The sequence below is a fragment of the Engystomops pustulosus genome, chromosome 8 (genome assembly GCF_040894005.1).
Source record: "Engystomops pustulosus chromosome 8, aEngPut4.maternal, whole genome shotgun sequence".
In the NCBI taxonomy this organism is placed as follows: domain Eukaryota; kingdom Metazoa; phylum Chordata; class Amphibia; order Anura; family Leptodactylidae; genus Engystomops; species Engystomops pustulosus.
In genome coordinates, this window is record NC_092418.1 from 72,391,010 (window position 1) to 72,406,621 (window position 15,612).

Sequence of the window (15,612 nt, forward strand, 5' to 3'; positions counted from 1 at the left end):
GGCTTTTAAAAATATTGCAATTACCATGAGGGGCTCTGGGGGTGTCACCATTGCATGCTGACTGCCCAGATTTGTCATTTGTAGCAAATAAATGACCTGCCACTTATTGCTGTGGATCATTGTGCGGAAATAAACTTGTGCAATGCATGGATCCAAATTAGAAAAAAGCTCATTTTGGCTTGTTACTGATGCTTGTGGAATGGCTGCAGGATTGGCAGTGGAGCAAAATTTGCAAGCATTACACTACGTGTGCTGTTACCCTTACAAGGTAAGAGTAGCCCTTTACTCTTTTGGATACATAGATAAATAAGATGGATAAAACAAAAATAGGCAGCACTCCAACTTTAAAAACATGTAAGTTTACTCACCCATATATCAATACAATCCTTCTCAGCATGAAAAATCACATGCAGGTGGATAAGGGTTATGCCGTGTGCAATGAACTCATTAGAAATAATACAATAGAGTTTTCTGTCCTTCTACAATCTCCATTTAATAATTTTATTTTTATTGCAATTGACTTTGTTTTCAGAATCAAATCACCTGTTACTGGACAATATAGAAGGAGAGGATTTTGATCAAGAGTTCTCCTTCCTGAGTTTGCAGCCCCCGATGTCTCCTGCATTTTCACAGGAAGAACAAGATATTTTTGAGTGCGGTGAATCGAGCTCATTAACAAAACGGACAGAGAGCTTATCCGGATATCTTCCTTCACAGCTGCTCGATATGGGACTTCAGTCTGTGGGAGGACTCAGTAGTAAGTCTAGATATTAAGACATTTGTTATAAAGTTAACTCATATTAAAGGGATTGGCCACTAAGAACAAACTTTACCAGGGTAAATATGAGACCCTAATTTTCTTCTAAGCGGCCAATCCCTGATATGAGTCGACTTTTTGCCATTCTATGCTTATAATACTTTTACCATTATATGCTTAAGTTTCTCTGTAGTCCTTAGAAGGACCACCAGCGCTGCCTGATGTAGCAGAGGTTTATGGGTCCAGATACATCTAGTAAACCTGTCTGCCCCAATGATTCTACAAAATATCTTCAGACTTTGGGAGAAAACTGCATTGTGTTCATGAGGCACATCTCTGGTGCTCCCTGGGCATGGGGAGTACAGCCTGGCATGGATGTAGAGTGTATCCCAGTGGTTTAGTGCCCTAAAATCTCCTGAAAGGTTTCCTTTAATGCCCCTCTTTCTTTTATACATGTCAAATTAGTTCTGGCTGTGATGGTTCCCATAACGTCTACTCTAGTGGTCCCTCCCTACTCGATGATATGTTCAGTGTAGTGCTGAATGTATAAATGGCAGTGTTTTGTGGTGTGGACAGAGCTGGATTATAATTGGAGCTCCTGCTCTGGGTCCTCTAATTGTTTCTCTTCTCGGGAACCTGGAAGGAAGCTATAATTTCTCCATCTTCTTTCTGTTGCATTGGTGTCCTCAGGATGCCAATACGATTGAAATTTTGTGATACAGCTGGAATCAATAGGTTACTGCTTAAATTGTCATGTTGGCACTTTGCGACATAAAAGTAGGTTTTGGTTGTAGGTTCGCCATCACTGCCCTATAAATTGATGCATTTTTGTTAGTAAATCTTCTATTTTCTCCTTGATTTCTAGACTGGACAGTCCCAGGTTTGTCTCCGACTGCCAGCAAGTCTGACTGTTCTCTACAGAAAAGTCCTGACCCCCCAAGCCAAAGTGAGTTCAATTCTCTTATCTAACACTACATATTATCTTTCACAACCTGGATGAGTGCGAGTCTGGTGAGAAAGTGTTATATAAACAGGTGAATTATGAAGGGTACCAAGACTAATTCAGAGGAGGGAACTTAGTTTTTTTCAATATACATTCATTACCTTGTTGCAGCCTTGACTGGCTACTAACCCACTACTTTCTTACTGTGTCGGCCATCTCCCACCAGCCTGGCATTGTGGTTTGCCAAGAACAGTCTGATGCAGTCTATAAACTGAAAGCTCGCAGAAGGCTGAGGGGCCATGCACTGCGCTAGTTCTGATCTCTGCTCAGTAATTACAGGAAACGGCTCCATCATGTCTGCACTTTCCAGTCCACACTCTGCTCTCAACACACAGTCCACCTCCTCCCCCTGCAGCTGCTCAGTTTAATAAAGAATCCATTTTCATCCATAAGCCTTCCCTGCACACCACCAACTTCTCTCTAAGCTATTACAAGTCTATAGTAAGGTCCGTGAAGAGACGGGGGTAGGATCAGCACAGGATGAAGGCTATTTACTGAGGTGTGCTAGGTCTTCTCCATTTTGTTTACTCCACATCCACCACTGTCCTTGGAAGAGGGGAGAGTCATGTCTGCTGCACAACCTGGCTGACACATCCATTGTAGCAGATGTGTAGTCATAAGCGTGTAATAGATTATAGGTCTATCTGTATAACCGTGCATAGTTGTATAAGTAATAACCTGTGTGCTAGAACTGCTAGGGAGTAGAGCTCAGAATTATGGGAAGTGAGGGCAGCTGCTCTGATCTCAGCACCCCTAACTGATGGGCCACTTCAGGATAAGCTAAGATAATGTTATAAGGAGGGCTGATAGATACACCAGGATGAATCTCATGCTAGGAGCACATCAGCAGCATGATATAGGGATCGTTGTAATTGTGACAACACTTCTCTCTGGCTGTGCTAAAACTATTTTTGGGCAGGTAACTTTGGAGTCATGTTTTAAGTGCAGTAGGGATGGAAACATAAAGGGTTAGTGAAGCAAAGAGATTTCATCTGACAAGTGAGGCTGAAGACAATGAACTGGATATTTGACCGTTTCAGTTCTGCTGTCTCCAGTTAAGCGTTTAACCTTGTCTAAGGCTGTGAGAGTTCTAGGCAGTGCAAGCAGCAGGAAACCAGCAATTGTTTGCCCATTTCCTTTACATGCTGTTAATTTTTTTTTGTTTCTGACAGACGCAAAGGCAGGAAATTTAGACATGTCGGCTTGGTTGAACATGTTTGCAGATCTTGACCCGCTAGCAAGCCTTGGTGCCACCAGCCATTCAGACAATGAACTTTTCAGTGCGTGACAGGAGACGGGATGAAGTGTGACGTGAAAGGATCATTGTTCGAAAAGCTCTGCAGGAGATTATCAAACTACTTCAAGTGCTTTTAATGAAGTTCCCGTCCGTCCACAGTTATCAGTATTGTAGTTTGACCACATCTCACAAGAAAGGAGGGTTTTACTTCACAAGGGATCATGACCTTCCTCAAGTCTTGCTGCTGCCGAGTTTTAAGAGAAGTATTTCTCAGCGACATTTGTAGAATTGTCATTTGTTATCACTTATTTCACATTTGGTAAGAGAATGTTTATGACTACACAAGAAGTCAATAAACAGAATGTAGATAAGGATTTCTTGGTAAAACAAAAATAAAACAAAAAAAAATAAGAAATCCATCCTGGAAGACCCTGGGGAGAGGGCAGATTTATTTTGGTGGGGGGAGGGGTTAGTAGCCATAGTTTTTATTTAAATGTCACATAATTGATAATCTTCTGCACCTTAGGTTTAATATTTGGGGTACATAAGAATGGAGAAATCTGTGAACAGCACCAAATATGAAGCCACTTTAGCCATTCGCAGTAATTCAGAGTCCGGGGATATCGTTGCTCTTTGCAGGGCTGTGGAGTCGGTAAGCCAAACCTCCAACTCCTCAATTTACTGAACTTTAACTCCAGCTCAACCAAAATGGTCCACGGCTCCTACTCTGCAGTCCTGTTTTCCTGGTCACTATAAGCAGGAGCTTCACTATTGAGCATATACAAGTGCAGCCATATTCATCTCAACTAAAAGGGGTAGCAGGGGTGCACAAGCCACGCTGACAGGCCACATGCGGAACGGATGTAAGAATCAATGCAGAAGGCCAGGTAGCGGTGACCTGACTCCTGACACTGGTTGTATGAATCCAGGTCATGCCCCAGAACATAACGTCTGCAGAAGAGGACCCATGAATGGTAAGTACTTGTCAGCTGTTCTATACAGCTCCCAGGTCCTGATACTGCAGCATACCCCCCCCCCCCATATTACACAGAGCAGAGTAACACATGGAGGAGAGAGGAAGCTGCAGGGAGGTATTGTTAGTCTGCTTTGCGAGTCTCCAGTATTACTAGTTCAATTCTATTGAGAAGTAGTTTTAAGTTCTTGGGGTCTCCAGTATTTTAAGTCTGCTCTGAATGCAGTATTTAGTTTCTGGGGTGGTATTTATTGCTGTACTGTGGCATTTATAATTTCAGGGGTCAGTATTTTGTGCTTGTTGGTGCATGTAGCCCCTTAAAGTTGAGTAGTATGGTTTTTGGACCAATAAATGTTGTTCACCCCTAAATTCTTAGATCAGGAATAAAACAGACATTTAAAATTTTGAAATTTCTATAATTTATTATACATTTGTGGTGTCTCAGACTCCACAGCCCTGGCTCTTTTCAGTACTCTAAACTACAGCAGGCCTGACATTCAAAACACCTTCATAGTGTGTTCAGAGCTATGATACATCTGAAAGGTTTCTACCATGTGGCCTGTGGCACAGTTTGTTATTGACATGGTTTGACAAACTTATCCCTCCATGATGACATGTGAATTATTAACTATGCTCTATATAATTTATACACTTTGCTCATATCCTGTATATAGGGAGATAAAATGGTTACAAGACCTGCCAGTCAAAGAGCCGAGACACAAGTCACACTTTCAAGTAGAGTTTATTAAGTTAACAACTCTGATATTCACATTTCACCATGTTCGATACATAGTGACAAACACAAACTGCTCATTACGTTCTTGGGCTACAGTGTAAAAAGATTTTTTTACTGATGCTTTAAAGGCTGGTGCAGTTCATTTACTCTTAAAACAAGAGTTATTGCTATAAAATAAAGATAAAAGGGCATCATCTCCCAGGTTTCCTGACGCTTCCTCTTTACCAGGGGAAGTCCTGACCAATAGTCGTCGCCATATTTGTATAAACAGCATAAGCCTGACAAAGGTCCGAGGAGCAGGTGATCTTCACCCTGCAAGCTAGGCACAGGAGGAAAGTTTTCACAACCCTTAAAAACTTTTGGGATGGGACCAACATATAAAAGCCAAACAATGATTTTAGTTTTTCACAGGATCGGTAGCGATGCTTGGATTCTCCACCAGAACATGCCCTATTCTTGAAATTTTCTCCCCCAATAAATTTAATGGTTTTTTTAAGGACAGACATTATAGCAAAAACATGTATCAAGACAAGATTTTTTTTTTTTTACCAAACTTTTCCCTCAATAGTGTTACAGCTCTCTACTGAAACACTACTGGATATTGTGAACGTACCTAAAATAGGTATTATTATACTGTTATTAATAGTATAGAACGGGGACAATAATTGGCTAATATGTCTGCTAATAAAATAAATCAAAATTATTTTGTGACGTTATTTAACCCCTTAAGGACCAGGCCCTTTTTCATTTTTGCGTTTTTATTTTTCACTCCCCACCTTCAAAAATCTATAACTTTTTTATTTTTCCATGTACAGAGCTGTGTGATGGCTTATTTTCTGCGTAACAAATTGCACTTCATAGTGATGGTATTGAATATTCCCTGCCGTGTACTGGGAAGCGGGAAAAAAATTCTAAATGCAGTGAAAATGATGAAAAAACACATTTGCGCCATTTCTTGTGGGCTTGGTTTTTACAGCTTTCACTGTGCACCCTAAATGACATGTCTATTTCATTCATTGGGTCAATACGATCACGGGGATACCAAATTTGTATAGGTTTTATAATGTTTTCATACATTTACAAAAATTAAAACCTCCTGTACAGAAAAAAAATTCTTCATTTTGCCGTGTTCTTGCGCTAATAACTTTTTCATACTTTGGTGTATGGAGCTGTGGGTGGTGTCATTTTTTGTGACTTCTGATGACGTTTTCAATGCTTCTATTTTTAGGACTGTTCGACATTTTGATCACTTTTTATAGAATTTTTTCTATTTTTCAAAATGGCAAAAAAATGCCATTTGCGACTTAGGGCGCTATTTTCCGCTACGGGGTTTAACGCAGTGAAAAACGGTTATTATATTTTGATAGATCGGGCATTTTCGGACGCGGCGATACCTATTGTGTTTATGATTTTTACTGTTTATTTATATTTATATCAGTTCTAGGGAAAGGGGGGTGATTTGAATTTTTATGTTTTTTTAATATAATTTTTTTTTTTTTACTTTTTTTTATTTATTTTTTTTACTATTTTACAGACTCCCTAGGGTACTTTAACCCTAGGTTGTCTGATTGATCCTACCATATACTGCCATACTACAGTATGGCAGTATATGGGGATTTTGCATACCATCTATTACAATGTGCAGATCGCACATTGTAATAGATAGCCTCGATCATGACAGCCTGGGATCTTTGTGTGATCCCAGGCTGTCATGGCAACGGATCGCCGCTCCCCGGTGACGTCACGGGGAGTGACGATCGGAGCCAAGATGGCGGCGCCCACGCGCCGCCGGCTCTTTAATGCCGCCGGCAGCTTTGCCGGTGGCAATCAAAGGGTTAACACCCGCGATCGGTGCAAGCACCGATCGCGGGTGTTAGCGACGGGCGTTTGCTTCATTATGAAGCAAATGCCCGGTGAGTATGAAGAGGGCTCAGCCTGTGAGCCCTCTTCATACTCCCCCATGCGCAGTAAGACGTAAGGGTACGTCTTATTGCGCTATGGGGTTAATATCAGTCAGGAAAAAAGGTTTAGTGTGGAGGCACCTCACAAGCACCACAGCTTTTTATATTTCTTCTTTACTAGGCGCCATACCATGCATTTTGCAGCACTGGTGCGAGCCAACGCAGATAGATTGAATAGAGCTGTAAGTAGTACCAGGCACAAAAGACTGATGCACCTAAACACATCTCCGCTTACCAACACCTTGATAAGTCCGAGAAACAAGATCATCACGAAGTCTGCGACAATTACTTGGCTTACAACAGGTGCAGTCATCTAGTGGATGGTGGCTGAAAAATGGAAATATAGCGTTTTTTACATCTATGAAAAGTTATACAGGCTTATTCAGTCCAGAGAATATGCACCATATGACAACACTACCCTGGAACCAGGACTCCCAGCGTCAGTCTTTTACCGCCCCATACGGTAATCATGTTTTCAATATAGAGGCTTTAGGGGAGGCCGTGACTACTAACATATAACTATATGTCATACAGTCCATGTTTTAAAGACTGAATTTACCTGTAAGAAGGGCCTGAAACAGATCTTATATTTGGGCTTTAAACACAAGTAGTAACTGAGAACCTCTCAGAGCCGTACCACATTTTATAGAGGCACTATATCTATTCATAACTATTTGGAGAAAGATGATCTCAGGCCAGATACATAAGGCATACCTGGCAGAGGTGCCTGCAGTAAAACCGATGCTTTCCTAGCATATAAAACAACCTGTAAACTTTTAAACACCATTTATGAATGAAAAGTTGTTACAATATGGTTAAAAGGAATAATAAAATAAAAAGTATCCGTGTGTGAATATATGTTTCCATCTGTAATACACTGATAATGCAGCAGCCACGTACAATGCCATATATCACAAATACTAATGAACGTGAAGGTCACAGTCTTATTTACACTTTACTGTTCCTAACAAGGGGCTGTCCTCTCAACTTTATGATTATACACCATATTTGGTCCTCAAAGCTGAATTCATAGAAAATACCACAGCCACTGAAACACGTTCCCCCGAATTCCTAAAACATTCAGAATTTATACCCATGCGATATTAAAAAGAACAATTTGACTCCATCTTTATGTATTCACTATGATTCCTATGATACATTTCATATCCCCTAGCACATGGGACGAGCAGGACACCCTTCCAATCATTCCAGAGTCTTACCTTCCTCTAATTGCAGCTAGAAATTCTACAATGTAGCTGGATCCTGAGAAAAGCCATCTGTAATAACTGGATCGCTGGCTGCTGCTCATCCCTGGAACTTTACCCATTTTAGCATTATCATAAATAAATCCAATTATTGAATTAACAGCAATTGCCCATTTCTTGGGAATACAGAGACAGCATTTCCAAATAATTAGCCATTTACAACTTCAGTTCATTACTGGAGACGTCAAGCAAAATAGAATAAAAGGTTTGAAAATAGCTTACTACCAAAACACATCAAATGTCATCAAATAGCTTGACATCTTCCATCAACTTTTGCATGTCTCTGTTGATGGGAAGCTTCTCTCTGACACAGGGGACAGTCTCCTCTCAGATTGTTATTGTGGCTAAATAGTGGCTCGCCCTTCCCTGTTTCTGCCTCTAACAAGATTCCTGGGCTCAAATCCAATCAGACACACAAGAAAAATTACAAGTAAAATTTCTAAACATTTCAGGAGATTATAAGAGGTGCCCGTCACCCATGTCAGATGAGTGGGAGCTCCTGCTGTGTAAGAGAGGAGCTTTCTGCCAAGAAAAAGATTGAAAAACTAAATGCAAGCCATTACAATTTTTCATTTCTTAGTGGTTAGCATTACAGCCTTGGAGAGCTGGGGACCTGGGTTGAAGTCCCAGGGTCACCATCTGCAAAGAGTTTGTATGTTCTCTTCGTGTTTGCGAGAGTTTCCTCCCACACTCCAAAACATACTGGTAGGTTGAGCCCCATTGGGGACAGGGATTAATTTGGCAAGTTCGCTGCGTAATCTGTGTGCGTTATATAAATAAAGGAATTATTATTATTACATTGTATGAAAGTTGTTTGACAATAAGCTATTTGCAAACATTCCCAGAGGTTCCCAACAGGACAACCTCTTAAATTCCAAAGATATCCCAAACATATTAAGCTAAAACTGAAAGCCCTTTCTATTATCAGACAAAGAGCAGATCAATTAACAATATCAATACCAACAATGGTAAGGCATGCTGTCCATGTTACAGCAAAAAAATAATATGGGCAGCTTATGACAATACTGCATCTAGAGTCTAAGTAATAAGAGACTCTTAGTCCTCCTCCTCCTCAATCTGGCCAGTAGGGTGCAGCAGAGACATGGGAGACACAAGAGTATTAGTACCGCGAGAATTACGTTCTTGTTCTAGGCTTGAGGATATGGAGGTCATGCTAAAATTTTGAACTAATGAAGGAGGGATACCAGAAGGAACAGTCAGGGTGTGGCCCGAGCCTTTAAAAGCAATTTCCTGATTTGGCAGAAGAGGCTTGAGGATGCTGACGAGGCAGAAGGCAGATCCACTCTTTGGGATAAAGTTCACTTTGTTCTTGTCTGGGCAGTAGAAAGGAGGGATTTCATGTAATGGCTTTGGCCTGCAGTAAAGATTTGCATATGTTAAACATAATCTGAATGTAATACCATAGACAACATGAGCTTGAAAGATGGAATATACTATAAAAGCAAATTATTTCCCATTGCTTAATGTACTATCTTCAGGAAAGGAGTTTCTAAGCTCACCCTTCTTAGGCTCCTCCAAGAACAACTGCTTTTTAACCCCTTCCCGCCACAGCCCTTTTTCGTTTTTGAATTTTCATTTTTCACTCCCTACATTCAAAAATCTAACTTTTTATTTTTCCATGTACAGAGCTGTGTCACGGTTTATTTTCTGCATAACAAATTATACTTCAAAATGGTGGAATTTAATATTCCATGCCGTGTACAGGGAAGCGGGAAAAAAATTCCAAATGCAGTGAAATTGGTAAAAACACGCATTTGTGCCGTATTCTTGTGGGCTTGGATTTTTTACGGATTTCACTGTACGCCCCAAATGACAGGTCTACTTTATTCTACTTGGTCACTTTTTATAGAATTTTTAATTTTTTTTTTAAAAAAGGCGCGATTTTCCATTACGGGGTTAAACGCAGTGAAAAAATAGACCGGGCATTTTCGGACGTGGCGATACCTAATGTGTTTATGATTTTTACTGTTTATATTAATATCAGTTCTAGGGATTTGAATTTTTAGGTTTTTTTAATTTTTTTTTTTTTTTTAACTTTTTTTTTAATTTTTACTATTTTTCAGACTCCCTAGGGTATTTTAACCCTAGGGTGTCTGTACAATCCTATCATATACTGCCATACTACAGTATGGCAGTAAATGGGGATTTTACTCCTCATACATTACAATGTGCTGATAGCACATTGTAATGCATGGGTTAAGCCGAAGTAGCTTCGGGTCTTCGTGAGACCCGGCGCTACCATGGCGACGGATCGCCGCTCCCCGATGACGTCACGGGGAGCGACGATCCTCGGAAATCTTTTTGAAGCCGCTGGCAAAGCGTTCAGCAGGAAAACACCCGCGATCGGTGCCGGCACAGAACGCGGGTGTTACCGGTAAGCCGTTGCTGTAAAATGCAGCAAAGTTTTACCGGCTATGGAGAGGGCTCGCCCGCGAGCTCTCTCCATGCAACGGGACCCGGCATGTGACGTACTAATACGTCACATGTCGGTAAGGGGTTAACTCCTGTGCTTAGGTGCATTGCATGCAATACAAAGACTAAGGGAAGTCAGGAAAGATAGCACAGCGTTACATAACAGCTATGGTTGGCTGAGGGCACAGAGTCATCATGGGTCCTTGTGTTTATAGGAGATAAACGTGTGCAGCCTGTGGTAATGGGCCTGTATCTTGGTTCGATCCGAGAGACCGCACGCTTTGCACAGGGGGCGGAAGTCCTTGCATCAGAGAAATAGAATGTAAGTAATTCCTATCTGCATGCACTGTATTAACTTTTACAGTACTGGGATTGCAGCTCTGCGCCAGATTTCTGCATAATGCAAAGACCCCTGTCCTGTGCAAGGTGTGCGGTCCGTGGGATCAGGCCAACAAAGGTTATACTCTTTTGTGTGTCTGAGCCCCAATTTGGCAGGATGGGTGATTAAGCAGACATCTCTACAACATGTCTCGGACGTAGAATTTAACAGAAATTACTTATAACGGCGCCAAGCCTTGAATTCCTTGGCTAATCACCTCATACTAACCTGACACACAACTTGGGTAACAGAGATGGTTGAGAATTCTCCTTCTGAAGGCTTACCATACTATAATCCCACCTCTCCACCGCATGTCAAATTAGGACACAATTTTATATATTGGATGTTTTCTGCATTGAAGGATTTGTTTAACACCTTCTTTCCCCAATATAGTTGAATAAACTTACGCGCTTTCCTCAAAAACTTTAACCTTTTCACAGCCTTCAGGCGGCTCTCGCTTGAACATGTAGCTGTTGTTCGGTTTTGGAGATGTTGCATACTTGGGAAAGGGAGAGTGGTTTCCATTTTCTACAGGAAAAACATTATTTCCATTAACGTGTATCACGTCAAATCATCTCAGAATGAAAGCAAATTCTGCCTGAAAAAGTGGATTTCTTAGATCCCCTGAAATGTGTTTTTAACTAAAGCTCACATAGACATGTCTGCAGCATATTTATATTTACTGCTGTGCTCTTCCTCTATTAGAGTCAGTTCAGGTGTCCCTAAATGGCTTGGGTAACACATTCTGGGGATTGGACTGATATGGAAAGCTCTGTGCAGCGCTGCGTAATTATGTGTGCTATATAAATATAGGAATTATTATTATAATTATTAGATAAATCCCCCGCAACTATGATTGTGATCTGTGATGCTGTGAGTTCCAGCTGAGGAGCAGCTCTACTGTTTTGTACTCAACATCATTTGAGTGTCAAACAGAGGAGCCAAAGTGAAGTAGTAACTCGGCATTTTCAATGCTTGTATATCTGCACTGACACCATTGCTTTGTCAGTGTAGACTCTGTATGGGGAGGCAAATATTGTGCTGAATGAAAATATTCCAATATGAGGGGGGTTAGCGCTCAGTTTAGGACCCTCGTTCGTATTGTTGCAGTTTAGGGAAATGGGTGCAGCCTTGCAAATGGCTTTATTTTTCAAAATCAAATGTGGCATGAACAGGCAGGTTGTACAATGACTCCAGAACCTAAATGGATGTGTGCCAAAAATAAACTTTGAATAAACTGTTTTTAGAACCAAGGCAGCCGGAACCATATACCTCCCCTGCTTTTCTCAACACTATTCACCTTTTGTGCTTATACTGGGTTCAAATGGGATGCAGAAGAACAGAATTCTGCTATATGCAGAGGTCCCACAGATCTGTGTGAAGGGCCATCCCTGCAGGACTACCAATCCATTCAAATGGGAGTAGTGAACAGTGGGATCAAAATGTTTCCTTAACCTGCGGATAGTTGATAATTGTACGTGATAGAGACCTTTTATTTTAAAGTTGCCAATGCTTAAAATACAGTAAATAAGCAAATACAGGCAGTCCCCGGGTTACATACAAGATAGGGTCTGTAGGTTTGTTCTCAAGTTGAATTTGTATGTAAGTCGGAACTGTATATTTTATCATTGTAATCCCAGCCAGAACTTTTTTTGGTCTCTGTGACAATTGGATTTTAAAAATGTTGGGTTGTCATAAGAATCAGGATTAACACTAAAGCTTCATTACAGACACCTGTGATAACTGTTATAGCTGTTTATTGTAGCCTAGGACTAAAGTACAATAAATTACCAATATCCAGAGGTCCGTTTGTAACTAGGGGTCATATGTAAGTCGAGTGTTCTTAAGTAGGGGACCGCCTGTAGTTGGCATATGGTAGACCACAGCCTACTGGCTGCCACCGTGGACTATGGGAGATGGAACTGGTGGGCAGGTGAATTTTTGATAAATATTTCAGCACATGTCTCTATAGTCCCACTGACTGGCACAAGAGTAATATTTTTCTCAGATTTCCTTAGCTATTGTTCACAAATGAAACATTTCCAAGTCATCAGATCCTACATTAATTCTGCATTTAGTAGTTATTCATTTCTATACTGTGGATGTTGTAGCTGAACGTAATACCTTTGTCTCTGGGATCTGCATGTGTGTCATCGCCTGAACACGGGCTCACCGCGCTACAATCATTTGATATGGTTATGAAGGAGGCAGGGGATATGGACTGGGAGCGGCTGCTGTTGTTGCTTCCACGGTCATTTCCTCCAGGCGTCTGTGTATCTACACTCCGTAGAGAGAGAGGTGGGGGAGCACGGTGTCCATCTGGAATATCTTGTGGCTATAAAATATAAAAACATATACAAAACAAAAGAAAAAAAAAGGAAAACATTACGCGGATAGTTTTCTTTGCTAAGCATAAATATTAGTGGACATGTAACAAAAAAATTGGGCACTAAAAAAATAAAATGGGAAAAAAAAAAAAAAAAAGCCTGTCTAGTTAGCTCTGTACATTAAGTGTCCGTCAGGAGTATAAAGGATGGAAAGAAGTGCAGTGTAGATAAACCTAGGGGTGACGGTCACGTTTCTCCTGCGGCTGTAACTGTAAGTACCCCAAAAGACGGTAATTCACATGCCCAGTCTCTCTAGCAGAGACATTACAGCATCAGAAGTCCAGTGGACCGCCACTGAAGTGGTAGCCCCCCTGGGTGCATATGATCATGGAGTTGTCCACCCCAGGTTTGTTAAGACTTCTTTCCCCATCCTCTATTCAGCATGGTCACCAATTCTAAAGGATCAAAACATTTCACTGCACCTAAAATCTATCAAGTGTACAGGGCCCAGGGCATGCAGCTCCCAATGTGGTTTTCAACAGGGTTTCCAAACAAGATGACATCCTTAGAATACAGCACATGGCACTAAATTTGTACTATGGACAATAAAAGCCTAATGTGTAGCAAATATGGAAAACCACAAAGTAACAAATGACAAATAACATTATTAAATGACAAATGTTATCAAATTATGCTGCAAAATCCAACTAATACAGTAAAGCTGCAGTCAGGCTTGGACTCCCAGAATCATAAGTCACATGAAACACAGAAACCACTAGGAATAAAGAAGAGGTTAGTAGCAACTAGCAAGTTAAAAGGGACACTTCAGTTTTTACACCACTAACTAACAAGCCAACTCTGGTAGGATATGAAACGTCCTTTCTATCATTCCTTATTTTAGGTAGGGTCTTTTAGCATCACTTCAAATTTCACAATTCTGGGCTCTGTAGCGCCTACAACCAGGTTTCAGTGTAATTTTAAAGACGTGATTCACATCTTTTCCAGCAGATCAGGGTAGTGCTGGTAATTAAAAACGGGCAGTAAGAGACATAGGGGGGAATTTATCATGCATCGGTATATAATAATGGCTGCGCCCCCCATGTCCCGGAGGAAGGTGCGACCACTGGGCAAAACTACATCTGCAAAATAAAGTTTACAAGTTTTTTAAAATATTGTGCAGGAACAGGGCAGGAATACGTAGTCACAATAATAATCGCAAATATTTTTAGCACGACTCATTTCAGGCATAAAAAGTTTCTCTTCTAACCTCATTTGCATCACCACTCTGGAAGCTGTAGCTAAACAGGTGAGTTTTAACACAAAAGAGTGAATGCTAAAAAAAAGTCATACCCAGAGGGGGTTGTTACTTTGGTGGTGTAAAACCTGGTTCCAGGTTCCCTTGTAGACAGACTGCCATAGGTTTTCCCACCAAAATGTAAAAATGGCTATTTATTAGTAAATAATAGTAAATATAGGTGAAGCAGTGGACAGTGATCGTCAATAATCAGAAAAAAAGCAAAAAACTAAAAGAAAATCAAAACAGGAATTGCAATTCATTTATGAGTATTTTGGGTGGGGGACTGTGGATATATAACATTAGCTTTACTACTTATTTCCCACAACCGTTCAATTAAGCAATTAGAAATCACAGATATCATCAGCTTGCCATGGATTCTAAACCCAAAGCACAAATCTTACACTGACACTTTCCTGCAGCATGGATGTGGAAGTCACTGATGTAAATTGATGCAGACCAGCAAGTCTCCCTTTAACTATTCCATGTCATGTGTCCCTGGCCAAAATGGGGTTTCCAAGTATTAAACAAACTACACCTATACTCTCCCCTTTGGATGTGCACTAGTCCCATTGGATGTGAAGTGGTGACATGGCATTCATTGCACAGACTCAATAAAGCAGAAGGGCAAGGGCTTCTTTAAACATCAAAGCTAAAATGTAACACATAAACCCTTTTATACAATTAATACATTGTGAATGTAGTGCATTTTACAACTATTCAGAAAGCAGAGGATTTGCCTACAGTAAGTCACTGGTACAGGCAACTTTTCAACTTTCTTTTCTATTAGCTTTGATCTTCTTTAATATAGTATGTAACAATGGACATTTTTATATTATGGACATCTATATCTAGAAACCTTACCCCAAAAAGAAGCTCTAGGTAATAACTGTACATACTCAGACAAAGGAAAATGTGGTTGATAGAAATTCAAAAACATCAGGCAGATAGCCATACTGAAATATCCACACATCTACAAGATTCTCTATAACATGGCAACATTTCCTCAATATAGAGCGATACTAAAACTACATACTAGATTGACTGAAATCAAAGCAATTACTCACTTCTCTTAGTGCAGCATACTCGAAGGCAAAACAGTTGCAGAACTGCTGCAACACAAAATTTCTGAAGATATCCTGCCAGATTTATATTGTCCAAGTGCTGCTCTCAGCAGGGGTTAGTACATGGAGAAGGAGAAAATCAATGGCCTTAAAACCCTAAAATATGGGTAAAAACAATTGCTA

At 40.5% G+C, this 15,612-nt stretch overlaps 2 protein-coding genes across 7 annotated transcripts in view; one reads left to right on the plus strand and one right to left on the minus strand.

Moving 5' to 3' along the window:
* Positions 1–3,274, plus strand: part of ICA1L (islet cell autoantigen 1 like) — a 32,637-nt gene extending 29,363 nt beyond the window's left edge. For all 4 annotated transcript variants that reach the window (XM_072121199.1, XM_072121198.1, XM_072121202.1 and 1 more), the window contains exons 12-14: positions 533–757; positions 1,623–1,703; positions 2,933–3,274. In XM_072121199.1, the coding sequence (XP_071977300.1) occupies positions 533–757; positions 1,623–1,703; positions 2,933–3,048 (422 nt within the window). In that variant the 3' untranslated portion in view covers positions 3,049–3,274. The remainder of the gene's footprint in view (positions 1–532; positions 758–1,622; positions 1,704–2,932) is intronic.
* A 1,419-nt stretch (positions 3,275–4,693) lies between these two features.
* Positions 4,694–15,612, minus strand: part of FAM117B (family with sequence similarity 117 member B) — a 30,400-nt gene continuing 19,481 nt past the window's right edge. For all 3 annotated transcript variants that reach the window (XM_072121197.1, XM_072121195.1, XM_072121196.1), the window contains 3 exons: positions 12,869–13,079; positions 11,152–11,272; positions 4,694–9,307 (listed from right to left, as the gene is read on the minus strand). In XM_072121197.1, the coding sequence (XP_071977298.1) occupies positions 8,989–9,307; positions 11,152–11,272; positions 12,869–13,079 (651 nt within the window). In that variant the 3' untranslated portion in view covers positions 4,694–8,988. The remainder of the gene's footprint in view (positions 9,308–11,151; positions 11,273–12,868; positions 13,080–15,612) is intronic.